Below are 22611 nucleotides of genomic sequence, written 5' to 3'. Positions count from 1 at the left end.
TATTCTGGGCTTCATTTTGTCCAAATATTGTACTTAAATGCATTTTTAAAAATAGCTACTATATCACTATGACTGCTAGTCTCTTTGGCATTCAGTCTAATGAATCAGTGGTCAGTTATTTCTTGGCAAGGAAGTAAGACTGTCTTGGGTCATATTTGAAATAAGACAGCATGAGCAATCTAAAAGCTAAATGAGCAAGAGATCATGTAAACAATATCTCATTTAACTTTTTTTGTGAGGGAGGGGGCAGGGAAGATGATGTAATTTAGTTTAAAGCATGCTAGGCCTTTGAGGAAGAATTGGAGCACTGCACAAGCAGCACGTGTTACACAGGAGGCGGTTTGTGCTAGTCCTTGGTTTGAGAAGGTTGAACCTTATCTGTAATTTTAAAGGCTTACACAACACAAAAAAATATTTTCAAGGGGAAAATTCAAATGAATCCTGCACCTTGGGAACAGGATGGGTGACTGTTATTAGTGCTAATGTAAAAATCCATTGCACTCGGCATCATTCAGGGCACCTACATGTACCATTAGCACTAAAAAGTCTTAAATTAATGAATTAGTATCCATGCTTGTCCTGAATGAGGTAATATTTTTCCTGCTAAGAGATAGTTCTAGATGATAGGACAAAGGAGTAATCTCTGCATGGTGAATTTTTGTCCCTCCCACGTGGGAAGGGCAAATTTGGGCTGCTGTTGGTATCAGTTGGCAGCCTTCAGTGCGAAGAGTTTGCTGGCAGCAACTTTTGGACTGTGGAAATCCATCCTTTGCTCACTTCTTGGCACAATGCAGCCGCCTATACAGCTTTTGGAGCAGACATCACTGCCAGTCAGCAGGAGCAGGTTGCCCTGTTTTGGCCCTGTCTGTGCTGTTTCATCCCTGGCCATTTTAGGGCAGAAGGGGCAGATTTGGCTGTGCTCTGTTCCCAGCCCTACCTGTGACAGTTCAGTTTTGGATGTCAGATCTAGTCTGCTGTTTTTAGCTGTGTCTCATAGACCCTCTCTACTCAGGACAAGATTTCCAAAGGGAACATTTTTCCCACCATCTCTCAGGGAGTTCCCAGCAGGGATACTGCAAGGATATTTTGCATTTTTGTGCTATTTCATGTCTGGTTTAGTTGCCTTTCAGTCCTCAGTAGTTCCTTGGGTTTGTGATTACAGTCTCATTTAACATCCTTTGCTGTGGAAAGTTGTAGTAGTGCCAGGGAACTGCTAAGCAAATGCCAATGCATATTTAAGAGTGGGAGGGAAGCATCATGAGACACGATGTTTATGAGGGAAGTAAACCCAAAGGAGGAGGAAATGGAGGAAGGGAGAATCTACTGCCAAGAGAGGATCTATTGCAAGAACATCTATAACATCTATTGCCAGAACAGTGATCTTGCAAGAATCATGTAGCGCTTTTAATTCCTGCAACATGCAACGTGCTGTGCTCTAAAATGACAAGATTTCTTTCTGATCTGTGGGAAGTTGCTGTTATTTAGTAACTCCAGGTTCCCCTGATGGTGAGAGAGCAGCTGTTCCTTAGATTCAGTGACACATCCCACTAAAATGTTAAATATACCATTGTTCTCATTGCCGATTTAAAAGGTCAAATAGAGGTAAATTTATCTCCTTGGCACTTCTAAGCTGCAGACACGCACGGTTTGGCTGTGACAGTTTTGCCATAGTAGGTACAACCACTTAATGCAGTAGGGTTAGAGGCTGACTTGCTTTCTAAACAACATTGTGACACTGGAAAGAAAGTCACAGACTTCCATGTGGCCAAAGCAGGAACTGGCCAACCTCTCCCAACTCGAGCTGCTGTGCGTGTATTAAAACTCCAGCTGGAGAAGCAAACAAGTACATGCCACTGATAAATATGATAAATGAAGAAAGAAATGTACAGGAGCTCCAGTAAGAAGAAACCAAGTACAAAAGTAAAAATGGATACCGTATAGAAACCATTCTGGCCCTTGCTTTTTAACATTAAAAATATGAAACCCCTATGGTGTTTACATACAAGCTTCAGCAATGATTTGGAGGACTAAGTGCAGTTACTGGTTAGTTCCTCGCTGGTCTTCAAAAGTACATTAGAAATCTCTTGGCTTGCTTGTCTGTACTGATGCTGCTATCTGGAATGTACTCTTGGCTTGAATCTTTTAGAGTTGTAGTAAAAATTGCTATGGGCAGCCTTTGCACTGTGATGCTGGACACTGAGTAACAGAACTGAGTCAGAACAGGATCAGCTGGAGCTTCTGGGGTATAATCAAGACTTTTTAGTTTTCTCTTTGGTGTAGTTGGGGAATATTTTTTCTTTTACAGAGATTCATTATTCATGCTGTGATCATGCATCAGAAGACTTATGTACTCTTTCTTCCTAGAGATGATCAGCAAAAAGCTGCTAAACTTACCTTTGTCAGGTTGAATACATATATATAATAATATAGAGAAGTTCATCTACTCTAACATTTGACTTTCATCTATGGGGTCTGGGTGTGAAAGCCTTTCAGAGAAAAGCTGCAGTGACTGGCAGTGTGGTTTAGTCTCCGTGTAACTTCTAGACACAACTGTGGTGCAGAATAGGAAGAAGGCTGCTGTCTTCTCCATCCAGAAAGGAGATTTGGGTGAATCTATCCACTTGGGATCCAGCATAGTTCACAGAATCACAGAATATTCTGAGTTGGAAGGGACCTGCAAGGATCATCGAGTCCAACTCTTAAGTGAATGGCCCATGGGGTGAACAAACCCACAACCTTGGCATCATTAGCACCATGGCTCTAAGTAACTGAGCTAATCTCAGGATTGTCTCCATTAGGAGGAAAAATTGGTGGTAACAGCCTGGCAGGGTTTTGTGGGCTTGTAACAAGCCAAGAGAGTACTATATGAACACACAGCAGACAGACATATCCTACTTCCCAGCTTTTTCTGATGCTTCTAAACACAAGCACCCCAGACCCTCTGTTTATTGTTGGAGAGGAGTTGTGGCTTGGCAGGTCCTGGACCTGCCATTCCTTGTTTTTAAGGACCTGATCAAAGCAGAGACAGAGCTAGCTCAGGCTGCTCAGTTTTCAAGCTGTGCTCATGGCTCTGGTATTTTTTCCTCCAAGACTGTGGTAGGAAAAAAAAAAAGTGGTAACAGGTTACCAAACATTTGGCCTGTTGGTGTCTTGGGATCAGGGACTTGGTGACAGCTGATAGAAACCTTCAGCAAAACACAAGCCTGTGTTACAGAGCACTTGAGATGCCCTCTCGAGCAAACAGGGGATGACAAACTTCATCATTCCCAGTCAGGTGATCCCTAACTAAAACCACAGTGGTATCCATGTCTAGGCACACTTGTCTTTCCTCTTCTGTATGTCCATCAGCAAACTCAGATTTTTACTAAGGGAATATAGGGTTCTCCCTGATCCCCCCCTCCCTTGCTTTTTAGGGGAAAAGTCAAAAGTTTGAAGTTACAATTGAAAATACAAGAGAAATATCTGTCAACGTAACATAGCCCTGAAATACATTGCCAAATTCTATCTATTGCACCCTGGTTTTAAAAGTGCTGAGAGGCCAAAACTTGCAGATTGCATCACCCTTGGAAAAGAAATCTCCTCCCCAGGAATCTGCTCTATTTTCAGAGTAATGTGAACCAGTGACTGAGTCACTGCAGCTTTCAATTCTCTTTTTTCTTTCTTTTTCACTAACTTGGGTTTTTTAATTAGAGGTCTCTGTTCCCACGCCTGCCAAGGTCATATTCTGTGATCCAGTCAGTAGGCAGATAACTGGTGCAATGTAACTGCAAAAAAACCAATGTTCAGTACTAAGAAATGTGAGCATCAAAAACCTCTTAGTAAGTAGGCTGCAAACAATCTCTTAAAAATAGCTAATCTAAAAATAAAAGTGGTTAAGAAGCTTACATCTGGAGACTAAGAACAGCGCCCTGCCTGCAAAATGTCTTTGCCTTTAGGCAATAAATGAGCCTTAGGCTGGAGGGCAGGGTCTCTTCTATGTCTGCTCACATGCAGAGCCCAAGGCAGTCTTAGTGTGATGCTTTTATCCATGGAATTCAAGGTCGACTTCAGCTGATTCAGGAACACAGTGTATGAAATCTTGCTCCAGCAGGCCAGAGGTCTTGTGGGGTTCTCCTGCCTCAGCCCAAGTCCAAGGCTTTTGTATTCCTTCTCCCAAGCTGCGTGAGCACTGGGAATGGAAAACCAGGCTGAGCAGCAGTGGGTATATGCCAGCCCTGGAAGCTCCATGGCTCTTCCTACTCATAAAGTTATTACAGGATGGACTATATACTAGTGGGAGGTCAAGGATAAATGCAACCAGAAGGACAGCAGAAACATTAGCCTAAAGCCAGCAACAAGGCTCCAATCCATTTAAACAAAACACATTGTTGTCTTAAGTCTTTCAGTAGTAGTGGGGGCTTTTGGAGCTGTGAGGATTGAAGTGGGAGACAGGGATGATAGTTTGGTGTTCCTTTTGAGGTGGTCTTGGAGATTTATGGCACAATAGTATGTTCTCAGTGTTGGTGATACTGGATCAGGGAAGCTCATGTGAACACCTGCAAGCAGTCTGAAGGCTGACACAGACTGAAGGAAAGATCAGTTAATGCATTAATATATCACTGCCAGGTTTACCTTTGCTTCCCTCTTGATCTCCAGGCTGGGGGACAATTCCCATTGCACTTCTACTCTGCTGACAACTCAGAAAAGGAAGGCCCAAACCCACTCTCTCACTGCTGAATAGCCCAAAACAAAAAGGTAGCAGTGAAAACTTTCTTTTTGTTCTAGTATAACTGCTGGTATAACCAGCAGGACTAAGTGAGCATTTCACAGCTCAGGAAAAAGCCCTGCCCTGCCCTGCCCTGCCAAGGTGGAGTACTGGAGAATAGCTGGAAGCCAACATCTCTCTGAGCATTTTCTTGCCACTTTTCATCAGCAGCATGTCTCTGCAGAGAGTTAGAGCTCAGCTGTGTCCCTCTCATGGAGGAGCACTGACACATGCCTGGATTTTGGTGCACTTTAGTCCTTTAGCTGCGACTTCAAAAGAATGCAGGGATTAGAAGTAGACATTTCTTGAATGAACCTGAATGAATATCCAGAAATTATGGGAAAATGTGTAACTACTCCCCAAAAAACCCAAAAGCCCTAATGTACCCCACCATAATGTATGGGGCAGGGTAATAAGACTGTAATCTCAAACTGAGAAACACTGAAGAGGATAAGAATGGAGCCTCCATTTTAAGTTATAAAGATGCTCTCCTAGAACTGATGTGTGAAATTAATACCAAAGCCATTGTCAAGTCTATGCCTTATGAGTGGGAACTAATTAATGTAAAATTATATGCTCACAGCTGCAAAAACTAGTTAGAGGCTCCCTGAGGTGATACGGTGGAGAGAATATCTCCGCTCTTAAGCACTGGAGGCCTTCTAATGGAGAAAAGTGCATAATTACTGCAATTAACACTTCTTGTTGGACCTCTGTACTACATCAGGCACTGGAATATTGAGGCGAGAAGCCAGACTATTTCCTGTTCTCCTGTGACTATTTACTTCAAGCATCTTTTGGAAATTCCCTAAAGGCCCAACAGCATGAGAACATGACATATCCTTGGTGGATATTTATGTGTGCATAGATGTATGTAGGTCCAGCTGAAACAATTTCCACCCAGATCCCAGGGGTACAAGAACTGGAAACTGAGACAAATCCCTGCCAGAATAAAAGGAGTCCAGTTGCTGGCTGATGTGTTAAACAGGGGATAAACTGCAGAGGATAAACCAATGGTTAAAGGGTTATTTTGCCCCAAGCAGAGACTGAGACATGAGCTGACATAAGACCTGTCCTTTTACTCCAAATGCCCCTGCTCTGTGTGCTTCCTTCCTCACGACTGCACAGTGCAGGATTGCCGTGGGGCAGCAGCTGTGTCTCAGCACAGGCAGAGCCACCAGGATGGACGAAATCACTGGGCAGCAGGAATGCAAGGGTGTGGGTGTGAAGACTTAAATAGAAATGCAGTGCAAGAGGCAAAGTCTGGAAGCAGGAAATACAATGCAAGTTAAGACAGACCCAAGTTGTGCCTAGGTGCATGATAAGAGCTAAGTTACAGTGTGCTTCATGGCTATCCTTGAGTCCCATAATGCTTGTTTTATTTTCAGTGAATTGTGATGCAGAAGGGCTCTCTGTAGGGAGGAAATGAGGCCTCACAGAGCCCTAAGTCTGCATCCACTGTGCTAAAAAAGCTTAGGCAGAACAAGAATAACAGTGTCAGCGTCCTCAGAAGCTTTCATTCAAGCAGCAGCAGATGCAAAGGAGGCAGCCCAAAAAGGAGGGAGGTAACATCAGTCAGAGCACTAGAAGGCATGCTTCTGCACACATTCCAGCAGAGGCTCTCAAAGGAAAGAGAGCAGATTTGGTACAGGATTGTAAGAAAAAAAAATTGGCTCCTGCTTGTACTGGAATATCCCCAGCATTCACATGGTCAAGCCTCTGCCACAGAAGCCTACTTTTTAAAGAGAGAGCAATTTTCTCCTGAAATTACAAAATTCCAAGACAATGTATTAATACATGAATTGGTTACCATGACTTAATGTTTAGTTTAGAAGTGACACCTTAAAAAGTCAGCTAGTGCTGGCAGGCCACAGCAAGAGATCAATTACAAAAAAAGTCAATTTACTGGCATGTGGTACAGCAGAAAATAACATTTGGTCTTTGAAATTTCCCATACCTCAGGGTGTTGACTGCAGCACGCAAAAGGCTTAAACTCCTAGTTACTGAAGGAGGAAGCAAAAAGCATAACTTGTCTTATGGCCAGGGAAGAGAAGACCAAGAATGTTTTTGGGTGCCTGGCTGACCCACTTTTTTTAATGCAGATGACTGCTTGCTGCTCATAAACTTCACCTGTCTTGAAGAGAAGTGCAGTGATCAGAATACAGTTTATGGGGTTGGAACACCTTGATAGGTGTCTACTTGACTGTGCATGAGAAAGACAAGTAGCTTATATGTTGACCTTAGTGTTAACCAGGAACCTGAATCAGCAGTAAGTTCTCTGTGATAGCTCAGTCCAAACTCTGTAAGGCATTAGCCCTGCAGTTACTGCTGTTTGGAGATAGTAATGATGAGGAGGGGTATTTTAGTTTAAGGGGAACTGACCCTTTAGAGGGAGCTTTGCTGGTTTGAATGTGATTGCCTTTGATGTGACAGAACATGAAACACACAATGTCTTCTTACGTGGTCCTGAAAACTTAACTTTGGCAAATTTGGAGAGACTATAATACTCTTCATCTGATCAGCTAACATGGGTGGATAAATCAATGAGGTTTTGGGTAACCAACCCCCCTTTTTTTTAAATACAGCTTTTATGTCTTTTGCCTCTGCAGCTGAGATGCACTTTCCATCCTGTTACTATGGTGTGCACACAAAGGACACAACTATAGGTGAAGGAATGATGGTCATGCAAAAAGTCACTTGAGAATGCCAGGGGCCCTGCCTTTTATGGGATAGTGGGGTCATGGAAAAGAGCTTTTCTTCCAGTCTTCCTCTGCATTTTGCTATTTGTAGTGTCGCCAGCAAACCTCACTCGTCTGGAAGGAGTGGAGATGAGTTGCTGTTTCTCATCTCAAGGGTTTAAAGAGCTGTTTCTCACACTGGATTGCCTGAAGTCTATAAACACTCATTCCTGGGGTAACCACAAGAGTCTTTTCCAGAGCAAAAGCCACTAAAGCACTGTCTGTAATGTTTTGGGAGAACTTCAGAATGGGAATTCAGTACAGCCTAATCCTCCATCTGTTTTAGTAACAGTGTCTAGAGTTGAGAAGTAAAACGCATTCAAATAATAGATTTAAATATACTGATAGTCTTTCGGTTTTCAGAACAAAGAACTAGTTCACTGTGAGGAGTGAACTCAAAACACTGAAGTATACAGACTACAAACTTTGGTTTAATCATCTCCGTTAATCAACAATCTCTGTAAATTCAACAGTGAGAAAATCAACCTTGTTCATGTTTCCTTCAGCCCCACTTCCTGGATTAGCTTCCATTCAGCTGTTACTCTGTTTCCATGTATTAAATTAACTTCTAGCCATTGTGAATGAAAGAAGTAAGTAAGACTTACACCCTGTGGAGTGACAATGGGAAAAGCCTGAAAAGAACATGAACTTGCAAGTTTTGCTGTTTGTGAAGACAGACCTTTTTTCTTCATGTTACATATTAAGTATTTAAGATGGTAAGTTGTCAGGCACACATTAGCTTCAATGACATGAAATTGTACAGCTTAAGACTCTGTGCCTGAGGCTGCCAACGCTCTGAAAGCTCCCAGTGCAACACTCAGAAGATGTATTTCCTTTTCCCCACATGTGACTCTCGGTATTTTGATCTTTGGTAAATGTCAAGTGTGGGGTTTAATTCTGCATTTCCTGGTTCTCACGCACCTTCCGCTTTAACCAAATTCACACACGACTCCTGCTGTAGTTTTCACGTGTCCTAACAATAACACACTGATAAAAAAGACCATAGTACACACATAGATACTTGACCTAAATACTGTAGGCAAACAATCTTTTTGCTGATAATGCAGTTCATAAGGAATAAAGGTAAAGAGTGTAGATTACAATGGGGGGGGGGTCAGGGAAGTGCACTGCTCTATCAGGAGGGTGCAGGACCTCTTCGTTCTGGTGAGGGAGGGAAATGAAGTAAGTTCAAAGATTTGGTTGTCCACCTAATATGACAAATAGAAACTGGTAAGCTGTATTATGTTTGTTAATAAGCACTATGGCTTCCGTGTCAGTTCTGCTTGCTGGAGCTCCTTGCTTTTTCAGGATCCAGTGGTGTTCCCCAGACAGAGTTTTTCTAATGACAGAGACTTGGCATGATCCAGTGGGGTGAAGTCACAGAGGTGGCTGGTTTCTGGATGCTGTAATATTGCATGTGCTCCCATAGCTAAATAAAGCAGATCTGCTGATGTTTTGCATTCCACAGCTCAGCTCCAGCTCTACTCTCTGCACGGAAATGAAATGCTGGGGTACTACCTTCCATGTCACAGAACTCCCCCAGAGGGATGGGTAGTTCTTGAGGACAAACACAAATGGCAAGAGGTAGCCTGGCAGTAGAGCAGTGTCTGGGTTACAGCTCAGGATGTAGCTAGGTTTGCATCTCTACTTGTGCAGTGAGCCCAAATGCCCAGGTCTGACTCGACAGAGGTCATAAGGGCGAAGCAGTCACAGCTGCTGTGCCTTAAGCACAGACTCGGAGGTTCTCCCCGTGTGAACCTTTCCCAGCTCAAGCCAGCTCACCTGGAAGAAAAAAGAAGCTCTCTTGGCAGCCACAGGACTTCAAGTTTATTTGACTTCCTCCTAAACACATCAGTTTGCCATCAGTAACTCTGCAGTCCAAAGGCTCTTGGAAAAAACTCCCAGCTCATTCCCAGCCTCACTGTCGGCATGCAAGCCAAAGAGCTGAGACAGCTCCCCCCTGGCAGCACTTCTTTCAGGCAGGTCGGCCAGCAGCTTTCTTCCCGGCTGCCTGCCCAGACCATAGAAGGGCTGATCCTTGACCTCTGCCAGCGCTGGTGTCCTGGGATGTCTGGCTGTGCCATGCACACTCTGTCAGGCGGCACAGCAACATATTCTCTTTGCTGGAAAAGTATCCAGCGTGTGTCCCCAGGCACTCACTGCACCCCTGTGAAGAGGGTCAGGATGTCTGTGTCACTCCCCCACGACTGCCACTGGGCTCCTCCTCACCACGCCTGTCGTGCCTGTGGCAGCACTCACAGATAGTGCCAGGTGCCAAAGTGACGTGATGCCCCAAACTCATTGTGGTTTGTGTCCCACTTCTCAGTAGGGCTTGCGAAGCTTCCAATCTGCTGCCTGTTAAACTCCTCAGCGCCACGTGGCAGAACGTGTGGGAGAACATCCTTGGTGTGCAACAGCCTCACATTTCCTTCGTGAGCTCCGCAAGCCCTCGGAGGAAGGCTCACAGCCCACCCAACTGCTTGTGCTCCGAGAGAGGATCGCGCTGGTTTTTCCTACGATGTTTCCACCCCGCAGCACCAGCACAGCCCCACGTCCAGCCCTACTCAGGGCTTTCCTAGCCCTGCTCAGGCCTTTCCTAGCCCTGCTCAGGCCTTTCCCAGCCCGCGCCTTGGCGCGGCCGCGGTGTTAAAACGACCAAGCTCCGAGCAGCCCGAGAAGAAACCCCATGTGCCAGGCACGGCACGGTGCCGCTGCCGCCTCGCCATAGCCCCTCCCCTTTGAATGCAGAGTGACAAAGCCCGGTTAACCGCGCTTTGAGGAAAACCCGACTGCAAACACCCCGGTGTCCAGCCGCCCCCTTCCCACACCGCAGCGCCGGGGGGCGGACCCGCCGCCTGCGCAGACGCTCCCGCGGGCCCGGGAGGTGCCGCGTCTGCCGCTGCTGCCCGGGGCCGTGTCCGCGCCCGGGTTCGTGTCCCCCTGGGCTTCGCCGGCCCCGCAGTGCCCTGCCCGGGCCGTCCGGGCGCGCCTGCCCGCGGCCAAGAGGCTCCTGCCCGCTTCACTTCGGGCTCGGAGCGAGAGGGCCCTCGCTGGGCCCCGCCGCGGAGCGGAGGGCCTGAGGCGGGCTGTGGAAGCACGGCCCTGCCCGGGACAGCCCTGCCGTGCTTTTGGCTTTCCCCTTATCGCCCTCGGAGACGTGTGGCTGCCCTCGGGGCGCTGCAGCTGCGTTTCTCCTCGGGGACCGGTGAGGGGGTGGGCACAGCGGCCGTGGCGAGGCCGCGGGGTGCTCCGGCCTTGGGGGGGCCTGGCTCGCCCTGGGTTGCTCTCGTTGTCCTCCACTGCCGAGGGAGCGGTTGTTGAAATAATTCCGTGTCTGCCTGCAGGAAAAGGGGAGAGAAAGGACACCGGGAGGAAGAGAACCCCCTCACCTGCCTCCGCCCAAACCAGCTGAGCGGGGCAGTGGGTAAGGCCAGCGCCTCGCACCCCGCCTGTGATCCACTGCACTTTCCGGGTGTGCTGCCAGCCGGGAAGGCCTGTGCAGGACTGGTGGCGTGCCTTTGGGTAATGCCTGGTAGCATTTCCACCGTTTGAGGGTGGCCCAGAGGAAAATCCGGTTTCCTCCTGAAACTACTCCTCGTTGCTCGCTGAAAATAATTGTGGTAATGGCAGAGGGTGGCAAACAGGATTTGGGTTTTGTGAGCCTGTGGTTTACTCTACAGAGTGGGTTATGTGGCCCTCTTAAAACACGTTTCCTGGTTGAGGTTTGACACAGCACAAGCTATCCGTTGACATCAAGGCGCTGTGAGATAAACCTGTTGGGGAAATACCGCTCTCCACAGGAGGGAGGGAAGGTTGCCAGCTTTAATTTGCTTCTCTGCCTATCTGACGGCTTCTTGTAAAGAAACTCTTGACTTTATTTCTAGAATAGACCAACCCTTTTCCAGGAGATCTCCACTGCTGTCAAAAGCATTCCAGGGCCTTACTAGATGTGCTGTCTCTGATTCCTTTGAAAACTTTTCTTCTGTGCCAGACCCAAGAAACAGGGGTGAACGTGATGACTGACTGTTGACATCGGCTGGCATATGTACTTTGAAAGGTCACACTGTCCATCAGCCAAGTCAGCTGATGTGAAGCATCTAACTGACCTGTTTGTTTCATTCCAGGAAGATGGGATTGACAAACCATGAAGGAATAATGAGGGAATCCTGAAGCAGTAACAGTGTTTGCTCCTGGACTCTGCCCAAGGGGACTGTTTGCATATCAGTGCTCTTAACCAGGTATGGCACAGAGATAATAGTGCCTTTCTTTCATATGCCTGAAGGCCCAGGGCTGAGCCTATTCTCACAAACAGGTCTCACCATCACTTTTGGGAGTGGGACTGCTGTGTACTTGACCTAGGAGATCTAGAGGGAGCTGATCCAGGGGAAAACTCTTTTTTTTTTTTTTTTATACAGCTGGTTTGTTTTATTTAAACCTGATCAAAAGATGGTTGCACATGTTGTTAGTCCTGTTGTGGCAAGACAAGGAAGGAGACCAGCACAGCAGCTGACAGAGACAGCCAGGACTACTGCAGCCCCATCAATGACAATCTGGTGTCACACCAGCAGCTCCTGTTGCTGTAATTTGCTACTTACCCTTGGAGAGAGAGAATTCATTGGAGTTTTGGTGAGGGTTTTTTGGGTTTTTTTGGTTGTTTGTTTTTTTTTTTCAGACCAGTGACTGAATAGGCAGTTCTCTAAAATATGCTTGTACTTAAAAAGTAGCACACATCATTAACACAATATGTGAGGAAAGTTTCTCCTTCTATATGTTCCTTGTGCACAGATTGTTTGTGTTTTGGGACTTGAAGAGCAAGGGAGGAGAAGCTTCCTTCTGCAGTGACTCATCTAGGGAAGAGGGTTGTGTACTTTGTTTTGGTTTTAACCTTCCACTCCCTTTTCCCTGGAAACTTCCTGTGAATACATGGACCTTGTCCCTCCAAGGCAAGGCAGCTGTTCTTCTCTGGTGTTACAGCCAACATTGCCACTCTTCATCAGTGAGTTGGTCAGCATTTTGAAAGGTCAGAGGTGCATCTTAGCTAGAAGTTTACTCAACACAGAAACACCTGAGGAATGGTGGGGGTTTTGTGGGGTTTTTTTTGGTTTTTTTTTTTTAATCTTCTCATGGGGGTATTGATTTTATTTTTCAGTACTAATCCTTTTGGGGGATTTCTTTGCCCTCTGGGCCTGTAACATTCCTTACTGATAATAACCCCGAGACAAGAATTTGTCCTCTCCTTTTATAGAAGAGAAGATAAATGTGAGCCTGCCGGGTCACAGGCCATTTTCTGACCACTGGATCTGATTCCTCTGTCCTGTCACTCTTTACTGAAATAGAAAAAGCTCCTGCCCTCCCAAGTTTTTGCATTTCACTTTTCTTCTGCCCCAGACACTTGTGTGACTGTGCTTGGAGCTGCTGGACTGGAACACTTTAGTTTCATCCTCTCCAGAAGAGTTGCCCATCCGCTGCGGCGCTTGATGTAGAGCTGAGTGGCACCAACCCTGTCCTGCTCTCCACCCAGCTGTGTGTTCTTGCCCTCTGTGGTGGTAGATGGGTTGAGGACGCTTGACAGAAGGATGTTGGGGTGTGGGGATGCCTCAACCAAAGCTTTCCAAAGTGTTGTACACAGGGTATACAACATAGCTGCCCAAGTGTCTCCACGCCAGGAAGTCTTTGCCATCCCTGAGACTACCAAGTTTTAAGATGCTTTTTCTTTCTGCCAGTGAACATAGTCAAGAGGGATTGGTTTAACTTGAGACTTCTGGAAGCATCAGTAGAAAGGGACCCTGTAGAACATATTTCCTTCTGAATTGCCCACATAGTGTACCGTGGAGGGCATATACTCCATGGCTTCCTAGTTTTGGGGCCTATGTCTGTACTTCTGGGAAGCCTCTAAGAAAACCAGGTTTATTGTGGACTCCTAGTTAGCCTACTTAGGGCTGAGGGCTGTTGTCTCTGGGATTTGCTGTTTTTCTTTCTTTACATCTTTAAATTTGCACTTCTCTTTTTAAATTAAATATAATTGTGCTAAAACAATTTCTCACAGCTCATAAAGTGGTACAAAAATGCCAGATCATTTGTGTTGACTTCTGCTTAGATTTTCATGCTGTAAAAACCCAGCTCAGTTGCATTTATGTCCGCAGTGGGACCATGGAAGGAACGGAGGTGTCACCAAGTGTTAACTCAGAGGAGAGCAGTGTGTTGGACCTTCCATCTGTTTGTGACCTGGCAGAGCTCTTTGTGCCTCCCCACAGCACTGAAAACACTGAGGAACTTTGTCGTTCTGTGGATGCTTTTCCCTCTCTGCCCACAGGTAACAGCTTCTGTTTCTCCACATGCTCTTTCTTTAGCCGGTTCAGGCAGTGTGTTGTGTGACTAGGTAACTGCAGTCTGGTACTGGTGCATCTGCCTGTTTTTAAGCACAATTTAGCAAAAGTACAGTCTGTTCAAGCTCCCCAGATACAGTGTGGCTGATGAGACACAGAAGAGGAGTTCAGAGGATACTCTCAGCTGCTAATGTTTTTACAACACTCTTTCTTCACGTGTAATGTGTTCTCAGAAGGAGTTACTTGAACTAATCCACAGAGCAGTTGTTCAGACATCAGCAGGAAATAACATCACATATTACCATAGTCAGTAAGAAGTTTTTAAACTTTTCCTTATCTTCTTCATGTGCTCATCATGCATCTTCCAGTCGTGAACTCAGGATGTGGCCTCTGTAGCCCATTACTTTAAAATTATAACTGAATGTTTACTTATGCTAATGACATGAGTGTGATGAGAACTTCATCATTTCAACTCCTGGTAGGCAGCAGTTTCCTCACTTGAAAGAGTGCTGATTCCAGCAGAAATACCATTTTAGGTCAGCCACTACTGCCCATTCTTGGGAGTAGTGGTGTATCTGAGATGATAAGCTGACACATGCTCAGTCCTACAGCCCTCAGGCCAGTCAGCTTGAGTACATGGCAAGAAAGGTGAAATAGAAATGCTCTGGCCCAGTGGCACTTCTTGCCTTATATTCATGCTGTCTGGGATGAAGGTTGTATATTTAATATATTTAACATATTAAATATATTAAATATATATTAATTATATTTAATATTGGGGAGGGAAATAAATTCTGGTCAGCAAATAATGTGTGGAGAGGATTTGTCAAGACACCTGAGCCAGTGAAACATCACTGATGACATTTCTGGTTGCTTTAAAATCTTAAGTAGTGTAAAAGTAGAATTTAGTTCCTTCTTACTCTGACACTGGGTGGTTTTCTTTGGTCTGCTTCCAAGAAGCTAGCTTGGAATCTGACAGGTGAGTTTTTTCAGTGGGAATTCCACAATTTTTGCATGCTAAACAGGCAAGCAGTGGGATCTACCAACTAATGAGCTCTGTTGATGTTGACTACTTGCCTGTGCAGTTGTCTTCACCACCAGGTGTGGGACATCCAGAGCTGTAATGAAATCTGCAAACAGTAAATACCAAACCTTGCTTTGGTTTTGCTGTGCAGACCAGGAATTCACACATCTTACGTTAATAATGATGAAAATCTTCTGCTCTTAACCTCTACTTTAAACCATGATACCTATCACATTCCATGATCCACGTTGCATTAGAGCAATAGGGCCTCTGTTTTGAGGTTTTGCTTTATTTTTTGTGTATGAGTGCAATGACCATCACTATGAGGAATGCCCTGAGCAAGCCTTTTCCTCTGTTGTGGGAGAGGAGGATGGAGAAGTTCCTCTGATAGTGAGACAGGCTGGAAGGCATTTGTTTACTCAGATTTCACAAGCCCTGTGGTGCGGGTATGAAGAAATTCTGGGAGCTGTGAGGCAGTTCCTGCAGTGTGTTGCACAGGCACCATTTAGTGTGGCTCAGGACAAGTGGACCTGATTGCTCTGTGGAATGGGGTGCACAGAAGAACTGCATGACCAGTTAGCAGTCCTAAGAGTGTTCTGAGGCTTAGTGGAAGTGACATAGGTGGAAATGACAGCACTGGGCAAATCATTAATGGTGCATGTGTGGAATATGTAGCTGAAGCTCAGTCTCAAGGTATGCTGAGAGGCCACATCCTGCCTCCTTGCTGTCTCCAGCACCCCCTGATATCAGTGTGGATTCTAGCTGTGCTGAGGAGGGCAGATTAGGCCCATGAACCCTCTCCTTTTTTGCTTGTTTTAGAGATTGCTCACAACTGAAACCAGTTGGAAATAACTGTGGGATGCATGCTGTACAATGGTTCCTTACTCTGTGCTCCTGGGATTGAAATAACCAAGTATCACAGCATAACCAGGTCATGCTCTGAACATCTTGGTTCCTGTCTCCTTGTAACAGCATCAAACCAATATACATACTCTCTTGAACTCTCTCTTTTGATGCAACTTCAGCTTTCTAAGCCACTGAGTTTGGTCAGTGTGGCAGAAAAGGCAGGAGGAGGCTTTTAAAATTAATCTGCCTGTGTCAGATGTTCTTGGACAAGCAAGTTCTGTCAAATGTATCTTGGGAAAGGAAGCTCCTTTACTTGTTTATTTTCTCGTGAGACACTGAGAGCTGCTGCTGCGACACAATGTAGGTGAGGAGAGCAGGAGTGGCTATAGGTTATGTGACCAGAAGATTGCATCCTGGGGCTTGGGCAGGATGGATGGTGAGTCTTCCCATCAAACTTGAAAGGTTTCTGTTAGGGGTGAGGATCTTCCTTAATGATTCAAAAACATTTCCTCTGGGAAGGTGACAGCTTCCTTAGGAAAGGAACAGACTGATGGGACAGGCTGTGTTTTCTGACATCTGCCATGTGAACTGGACTGAGACTGACTAAGATACCCTGCCATCAGTGCCTCAGGAGATGGAAGTGGTTATGGGGGTATTCCCAGTGTCTGAGTCACTCATAATAGGTCTTATTAGCCTAAAGAGGCTCCATCACTGCTAATAGAAGATAGTTCCCATTAGCCATGAAAACAGGGCTTTCTGGCAGCAGGCATCCCTGGGCAAGAAAACAAGTAGTCCTGTAGGAATACTACTGAATCTCTAAGTTCTGTATAAATGAGTGGTTTTATGATTTGTGTGGAAATGAGGGTTCTACTCTTGCAACAAGCATTCAGACTTTTAGCTTGTTGTCATAGTGAGTTTAAGTGTGTAAGCGGTGATAGACTGAGAAAATTGAATTGGATCAGTGGACCTTTCAGTGTGCTTTATCCTTTTTTGCTCCACAATGGAAAATAGTTTTTAAAAATAAGTTGTTTATTGTTTTTTTAATCTACATCACTCAGTTGCAGAGTTCAGCAGGAACATCTTACTACTTCCTCTGGATTAAGAAAAATTGCCAGCAAAAGTTCTTACTTGGCAGGCAGCACTCAGGTGTGTGTGTGGGAAAGCCTTAAATTATTCAGATTAATATTTCAAAGGAAGCTAATAATGGTTGTTTCCAAAGCAAATAAATCACTCACAGTGTAACTTTTCATTTAGGGCACTGAACCAGAGGGTACCAGGGACAGTGGAAACATAATATTTGCCTGGAAAATTAGCAACCTAAAAAACTGTAGAGAACAGGCGACAGATGTGCTCTACAAGTTGATTCAGGCAAGGTTCTGGCCTCTACCCATGTGCTGTGATCAGCCAGAATTGAGTTTGTCAGTGCAGCCCTGGAGTAATTCTGTTAAAGTTTGGAGGCAGCATTTGAGAGCTCAGCTGTGGAACCACACTTGGGAGGCTCCTGTGTGAAGCATGGCCAAAGCTCAGTCCTATCTGCCTCCATGGCCCTTGCCTAGGGCTGATGATCTTGGGAAGATGGGTCTCCTTGTTTGCCCTGTAGCTTCTGCCTTAATCACTTTTTCTTTGTAATGAAAAGTAATTAAAAAGCTGTGTCCTTAGGAAAATGGATGGGTAGACAGGGTCAGCCAGTGGAGGAAAATGGGGTGGGTGCCAGAAGAACAGAGAAAATAAGAGGGATGTGTCTTGGTTTGAAAACCTCCACAGGATGACAGTAGGAGAGGAAGGATGATGCTGGAGAGATGGGGTGGTAAAGGAACACAGAGTTTACCATGGGCTTGAAGAGACCTGCAATTATCTAAAAGCTGGCTAGCTTTTTAAAAAAAAAAGCAAAATGAATTAAAGCCAGTTTGGGAGGATAGAGGTGTTCAACCTTTAGTTGCCTCTCCAAAAGCACTGCTTCTCTTCCTGTAGTTTTCTTCAGGTTTGAGCCCAGGCTTACCTGTAGTTGTTTTCCGTGGACTTCCCTGACCTCTCTAATGCAGTGAGAATCCTAGGCTGCCTCTGACTGTGCTTATTATTCCGGGTCAATCCTTAGTGTTGGTACATAGGTGGCCACATGAGAAGTCAGCTCAGGGAATTGGCCCAGCTTTCTGGGCAGCCACGTGAATATTTGTGTGGCTGAGATGGGGACAGCTCCTCTTTCAGGCAGCAGCACAAGTACAGCCAAGATACAGTGTCTGCAACATGTCCTGCCTTTCACAGGGGGTTACAGTCTTTGCAGGATGGTGGTTTCTGAAAGTAGTAGTGCTAAAGTATTAATCACTTTTCCCTTTGTGTAGCCAGGCTGTAGGTTCTTTCTGATCAATTGTGAGGGTTTTGTAGGCTTTCTTCAAAAATAGTTCATGTGGAATAAGTTGTGAGAGCTTGGGGAAAATGGAACAGACTTGGTGGCTTCAGGCAAATCAGTGAGCCTGGGCCATGGCACTGCTACTGAAATTGCCATTCAAATCAAGAGGACTGAGCACAAGATTATCCCAGTTTAAAAGTAAAAGCCATCATGATTTTTGGACTGTTATGTTTGCTTTCTGGGTTTTCAGTCAACCAAGCTTCTATGTAGAAACAAAACAGAGATTATCAACCTGTTGCCACAGAACTTACATGCCTGGTTTTGTGGTGGATTGGTGTGTCTTTTATTAGGAACTGGGGAGCGGTGCTAATGTTGGTACATGTGTTCTGACTTGTCCTTAAATGCTTTCTCCTGTTTGCCACGTCTGCTGGCCTGTCAACAGTTGCTTAATGGGTTATGTTTACTTTGGAAGTCTGGCGTGGCCCGTGCTTTTTCTGCTGCGGGAGTTCACGAGTCCACAAGTGCTGACGTAAAGGGAGAAAATGAAAGGAGTGGACTTTGGCATGTCAGCAGCAGCCTTTCCAAGGCTGACACTTGATGGGTGCTTGGAGGTTCAATTCAGCCCAGAACTCAAGTGTTCATTACTTGGTATAGAAATTATAGCTTGGCCATCTGAGCTACCAAAAGTTGCAAAATTTCCAAAATGGCTTTTTGTCTGGCCATGCTGAAGACAACCTGAAGGCTAAAGACCTTTATATACAGTCTCTTTAAGAAGTCTCTGTAACTCTGTAAATCCAAAAGGTGCGTGATACTTTATTTTAAATCACTTTCAGACTGAGGCAAAGCTGAGCTAGAAAGGCTTGTACTTCCACTCTGGGCTACCATGGTTAGGTACAGAAACTTCTCATCGTTTCCCTTTACCAGAAAGATATAGATCACACTAAGAATATTTTACTCTCTGGCTCTATTTGAAGTGGAGGGTGCTGTACAAAGGTGCTTTATGGTGATGTGAAGAGTCTCCTTTGACTGCAGGCAGTTAACATGCTCTCCCACTTGGAAACTCACTTCAGTTTAAACTCTGGTCCCAAACAACATCAGAATTAATAATTTTTTTTTTTAAACCAATCAATTGGTTTGAAATTGGTTAAGCACGGTGCTTAACTGCCTTGGCCTTGATGAAGAACGTGGTCCCTGTTCTGGGAATTAGAGGATTTTTATTGGTTTTGGTTTGTTTCCTGCTGCCCTCTAGTGCTCAGTGTTACCTATTTCTGATTCCACGCTTAGGGGACTGGCGTTTCGTGGTTCTTTTCAGCCAGTGCTGGGGACGTCTGTCACTGTACAGAGCTCAGTCTCCTGTCAGTATACTGCTGTTCAGAAATCATGCTAAATGACCCCCAAAGCTGACGTGGGAATAAATCTGAGGAGTGTTGGCTGCTCATTGTTTGCTGCATGGATCTTGGCATAAGGTTGCTAATGTTGCCTGATGGTGAAATATTTGTTTTTACCTGGGAACAGCCAGATAATACTTCTATCTGTCACAGTTACAGCTGTGCTGGGATATAATTTTGCTATGGAAATGAAGAGTCTTTAAATATTGTTTATGTTATACTTTTGTGGGGCGTGAGTGTAAATTTTTTAGTCTGTCTGAAAGTTCTGGTTTTAGTGGTTTTTATCACTGATACTGGTATAAACATCCAGTTATTTGTCAAAGTGGGTGTTTTGTTTAGCTTGTCAAAACCAAAGAAGCACTTATTTTCAAGTGAATGTATATGTTTTGGTTTTTTAATTGATGATTTTTAGTCAAGTACATGCTCAAATGTGAGGAAAATACTAGATTTTTCTTAGACTCCAGTCTCAAGAGGAAAAAGAAAGGTAAAATGTTTCAAATGCTAATAATTTTGTATAGATGGTGTGATCCAGTGGGGCAGTGGGCTTGAAATTATGCAGCTCCACTGAAGTTATGGGCGGGCTCTTTGGCCAGGTAACTACATGGCTCTGGTGAGTTTGGCATCGTAAACTCTCCATATCTGTGTGGCTTGGTTGTGTTGAATATTGAATGAAGCTGCAAGGTGGAATTCATGCTACCTTACATAAAGGAATGCAGGGAAACTGTACAGCACACAAAACAAAGCAGCTGGCACCACTGGGTCACTGGAAGTCTTACATGTTTTGTAAAGTGTTGCATAAAGAATCCAGCCAAATATAAATCCTAGAAGAGAAACAGGCAGTGCTTTATTCTTCACAGTGTGAGGAAGAAAACTAGTCCTATTTTAGGAGAATTAGAGCACTTACATACATCAGTAAGGGAAAAAATGAGACGTGACCTTGCCTCTTAGGCTTTAATGCTTCAGAGCACCTCTCTGTTCTATGAAAGTGAACAGTTTGTTGCCCAACTCTGTTCCTTATAGCATTATCATGGCTCTGGGCAAAAGTGCTAAAGTGCCAATAGAAAGGGTATGGGTTGAATGAAAGTGCAGGATTCATCAAAGGAAATTAAACTGTCAGTGAGGTTGAGGGAGAGGCCAGGAATCCTGTGCGAAATGGGTTCTGTTGTTTAATCATCAGCTAGTAGGTTTGGGTTAGTTATGTCATTATTTTGAAGCTGAGAAGCTCTAGGAGCAGTCCCTGATATAACTGTGGGGCTGGAAGAGATTGGGAAGATGGATAGCAATGACATCTCCATTGATGTGGAGAATATTTTGTAGGTGTGTGGGAGCTGAGCAGCATTCCTTCTTCACTGGTCGCCTTGGGTCACCATGTTAACCTCAATACGTTTCCTCTTTTTCAGACAAGTTACATTTTTACATGCTGAATTTCTGAATAGCCTTCCATAGATGTACTTCTTACCACTGAGTGACTATGCTTAGCGTGATCGTGTTGTTTAGATCCAGGTATCCATAAAATTTCACCAAGCAGTGTGCAGAGGACTGGGAGAATGTCCTCTGCTTTCCTGGTGTAGTGGTGATTTTGGGTGCACTTGTGTGTAGTATGAGATAGTTACTGTTTTTTCTGCCAGGCTTCTTTGCAGACTCTGCAGGAGGGCCATTTTGCAGGAAGACAGGCTTTCCTTCTCTGCTGTGTTCTTTCGCAGCTTTGGGAATCTCTCTTCAGAGACTCACGAGAGAGGATTTCATAAAGTGACCCTTTTTACAGCACCAAAACTTTGACAGTATATCACCATGATCTGGTGTAGAAGCTGTGACACCTTAGAGCAGGTCTTGGAGATGAACACATGAATTGGGAGATGCCTCTTTCCCATTCAGCGGGTTGGATGTCTGGTTCCCTTCCTCTCTTCTTTCTGATGTGAAATCCAGCAAGTGCTGGATCCTTTTTGCAGTTCAATATTCTGAGTTCCGTTGGGTTTTTTGTGCTGTTATGTGTCTAAACAAGGATAATATGGACCAGATTTCAGTGTATTTGTGAACAGTTGGTGCTTTATGTTTGAAACATTGAGAGGCAAAGAAAGAAGTTCACTTTACTGCTGTGGAGAAAAAGGTTTGGTTTCCTTTTTTTAAAGGAAAAAAAACCCCAAAGCACAAAACCTTTAGGATGTGTTTTTAGCTTTAAAACCATGCAAGAAGTTTGCATGAAAAAATTCACAGACATAAGCATTACACGAGGGACAAAACCCACAGAGGAGAATGGGAACACAAAGGGGTTCAACTACAGCTCCTGCAGACCCTGCTGTTGAGGGTCCAGGTTAGACTTGTCCCATTTTTCATTCTTTTGAGGAAGAAAACATCTGTAGGAAACGATTTCAGCAAAACTCCCAGTTTTCCTTAGCAGCTGGAGAAGAGAAGCTACAAAGCAATCCTGAGGCCTGTAAGCCAGAGTAGTCATTTTTATAAAAAGGTCTACAATAATACAGTAATAGCAGTTGTGAAACGTGTTGGTGTGTGCATGAATGGTTCCATTTACTTTGGAGTGCCAGAACTGCTGTGCAGCTGAAATGCACCCACAAAATACTTTATTTTTTCTTGAGGAGAAATGAAAGTACAAGCCATGAATCCTTAAGTAATTGAAATAACTGTGGAAAGCAGCATAGGGGTGCGACTGTTCTTTTACCTGGGCAGTTGTTCATGCCTTTTTTTTATCAGTGTTAGATTTCATGTGAGATTCCCAAATGTTGGCTCCTTTCTTGGATAATAAAGTTGCTCTTTGCATCATGGTCTTGTTGTAGTGCAGATAATGCAAAAAATGACCCAAAGATGTCTGTATCTGTGCTGAGCAGCTATCAAGTGGCAAAAGATGAAATGCCTCTGGTGACATCTTACGTAAAAGCATTACCCTTCCCTGCTCTCTGCAGAGTGTGCCTTGGTGTCTCAGCTGCATCATTTATGTGTGGGTGGTAATGATCTGTGAAAAAACCTTAAAAATGGCAATTTAAATCATGAAGGATGTCAGGCAAGGGCAGAACAATGGAAAAGGGCAGACTGTCTTGGACAGCCAAGCTGAGGCCATCCTGTGCCAGCCTGCTAGGATATTTCTTTGGTGTTGTGGTGCTGTGTGGGTCACCCAGCATTTTGGGAAGAAGTACAGTTGCACTGACCTGAAATACATCTGTACTGAAGGCAGAGAACCCAGGTGAA

The 22611-nt window shown here is 44.7% G+C and overlaps 1 protein-coding gene across 4 annotated transcripts in view; it reads left to right on the top strand.

Annotated features, from left to right (window-relative positions):
* Positions 1–10271: 10271 nt before the first annotated feature.
* Positions 10272–22611, top strand: part of CHGB (chromogranin B) — a 61481-nt gene continuing 49141 nt past the window's right edge. Inside the window, exons 1-5 of one of the 4 annotated variants that reach the window (XM_051783835.1) lie at positions 10272–10407; positions 10824–10903; positions 11604–11717; positions 11895–12105; positions 13623–13792. In XM_051783835.1, the coding sequence (XP_051639795.1) occupies positions 13630–13792 (163 nt within the window). In that variant the 5' untranslated portion in view covers positions 10272–10407; positions 10824–10903; positions 11604–11717; positions 11895–12105; positions 13623–13629. Of the gene's footprint in view, positions 10408–10459; positions 10685–10823; positions 10904–11603; positions 11718–11894; positions 12106–13622; positions 13793–22611 lie in introns of those variants that run through there. The other 3 variants (XM_051783834.1, XM_051783836.1, XM_051783840.1) reach the window with 3 other exon arrangements.

This window comes from Manacus candei, unplaced genomic scaffold, assembly GCF_025592945.1.
Source record: "Manacus candei isolate 608988 ecotype Guabito, Panama unplaced genomic scaffold, ASM2559294v1 h1tg000017l, whole genome shotgun sequence".
In the NCBI taxonomy this organism is placed as follows: Eukaryota; Metazoa; Chordata; class Aves; order Passeriformes; family Pipridae; genus Manacus; species Manacus candei.
The sequence above is the reverse complement of the archived record's forward strand: the minus strand, read 5'-3'. Positions and strand labels throughout refer to the sequence as shown.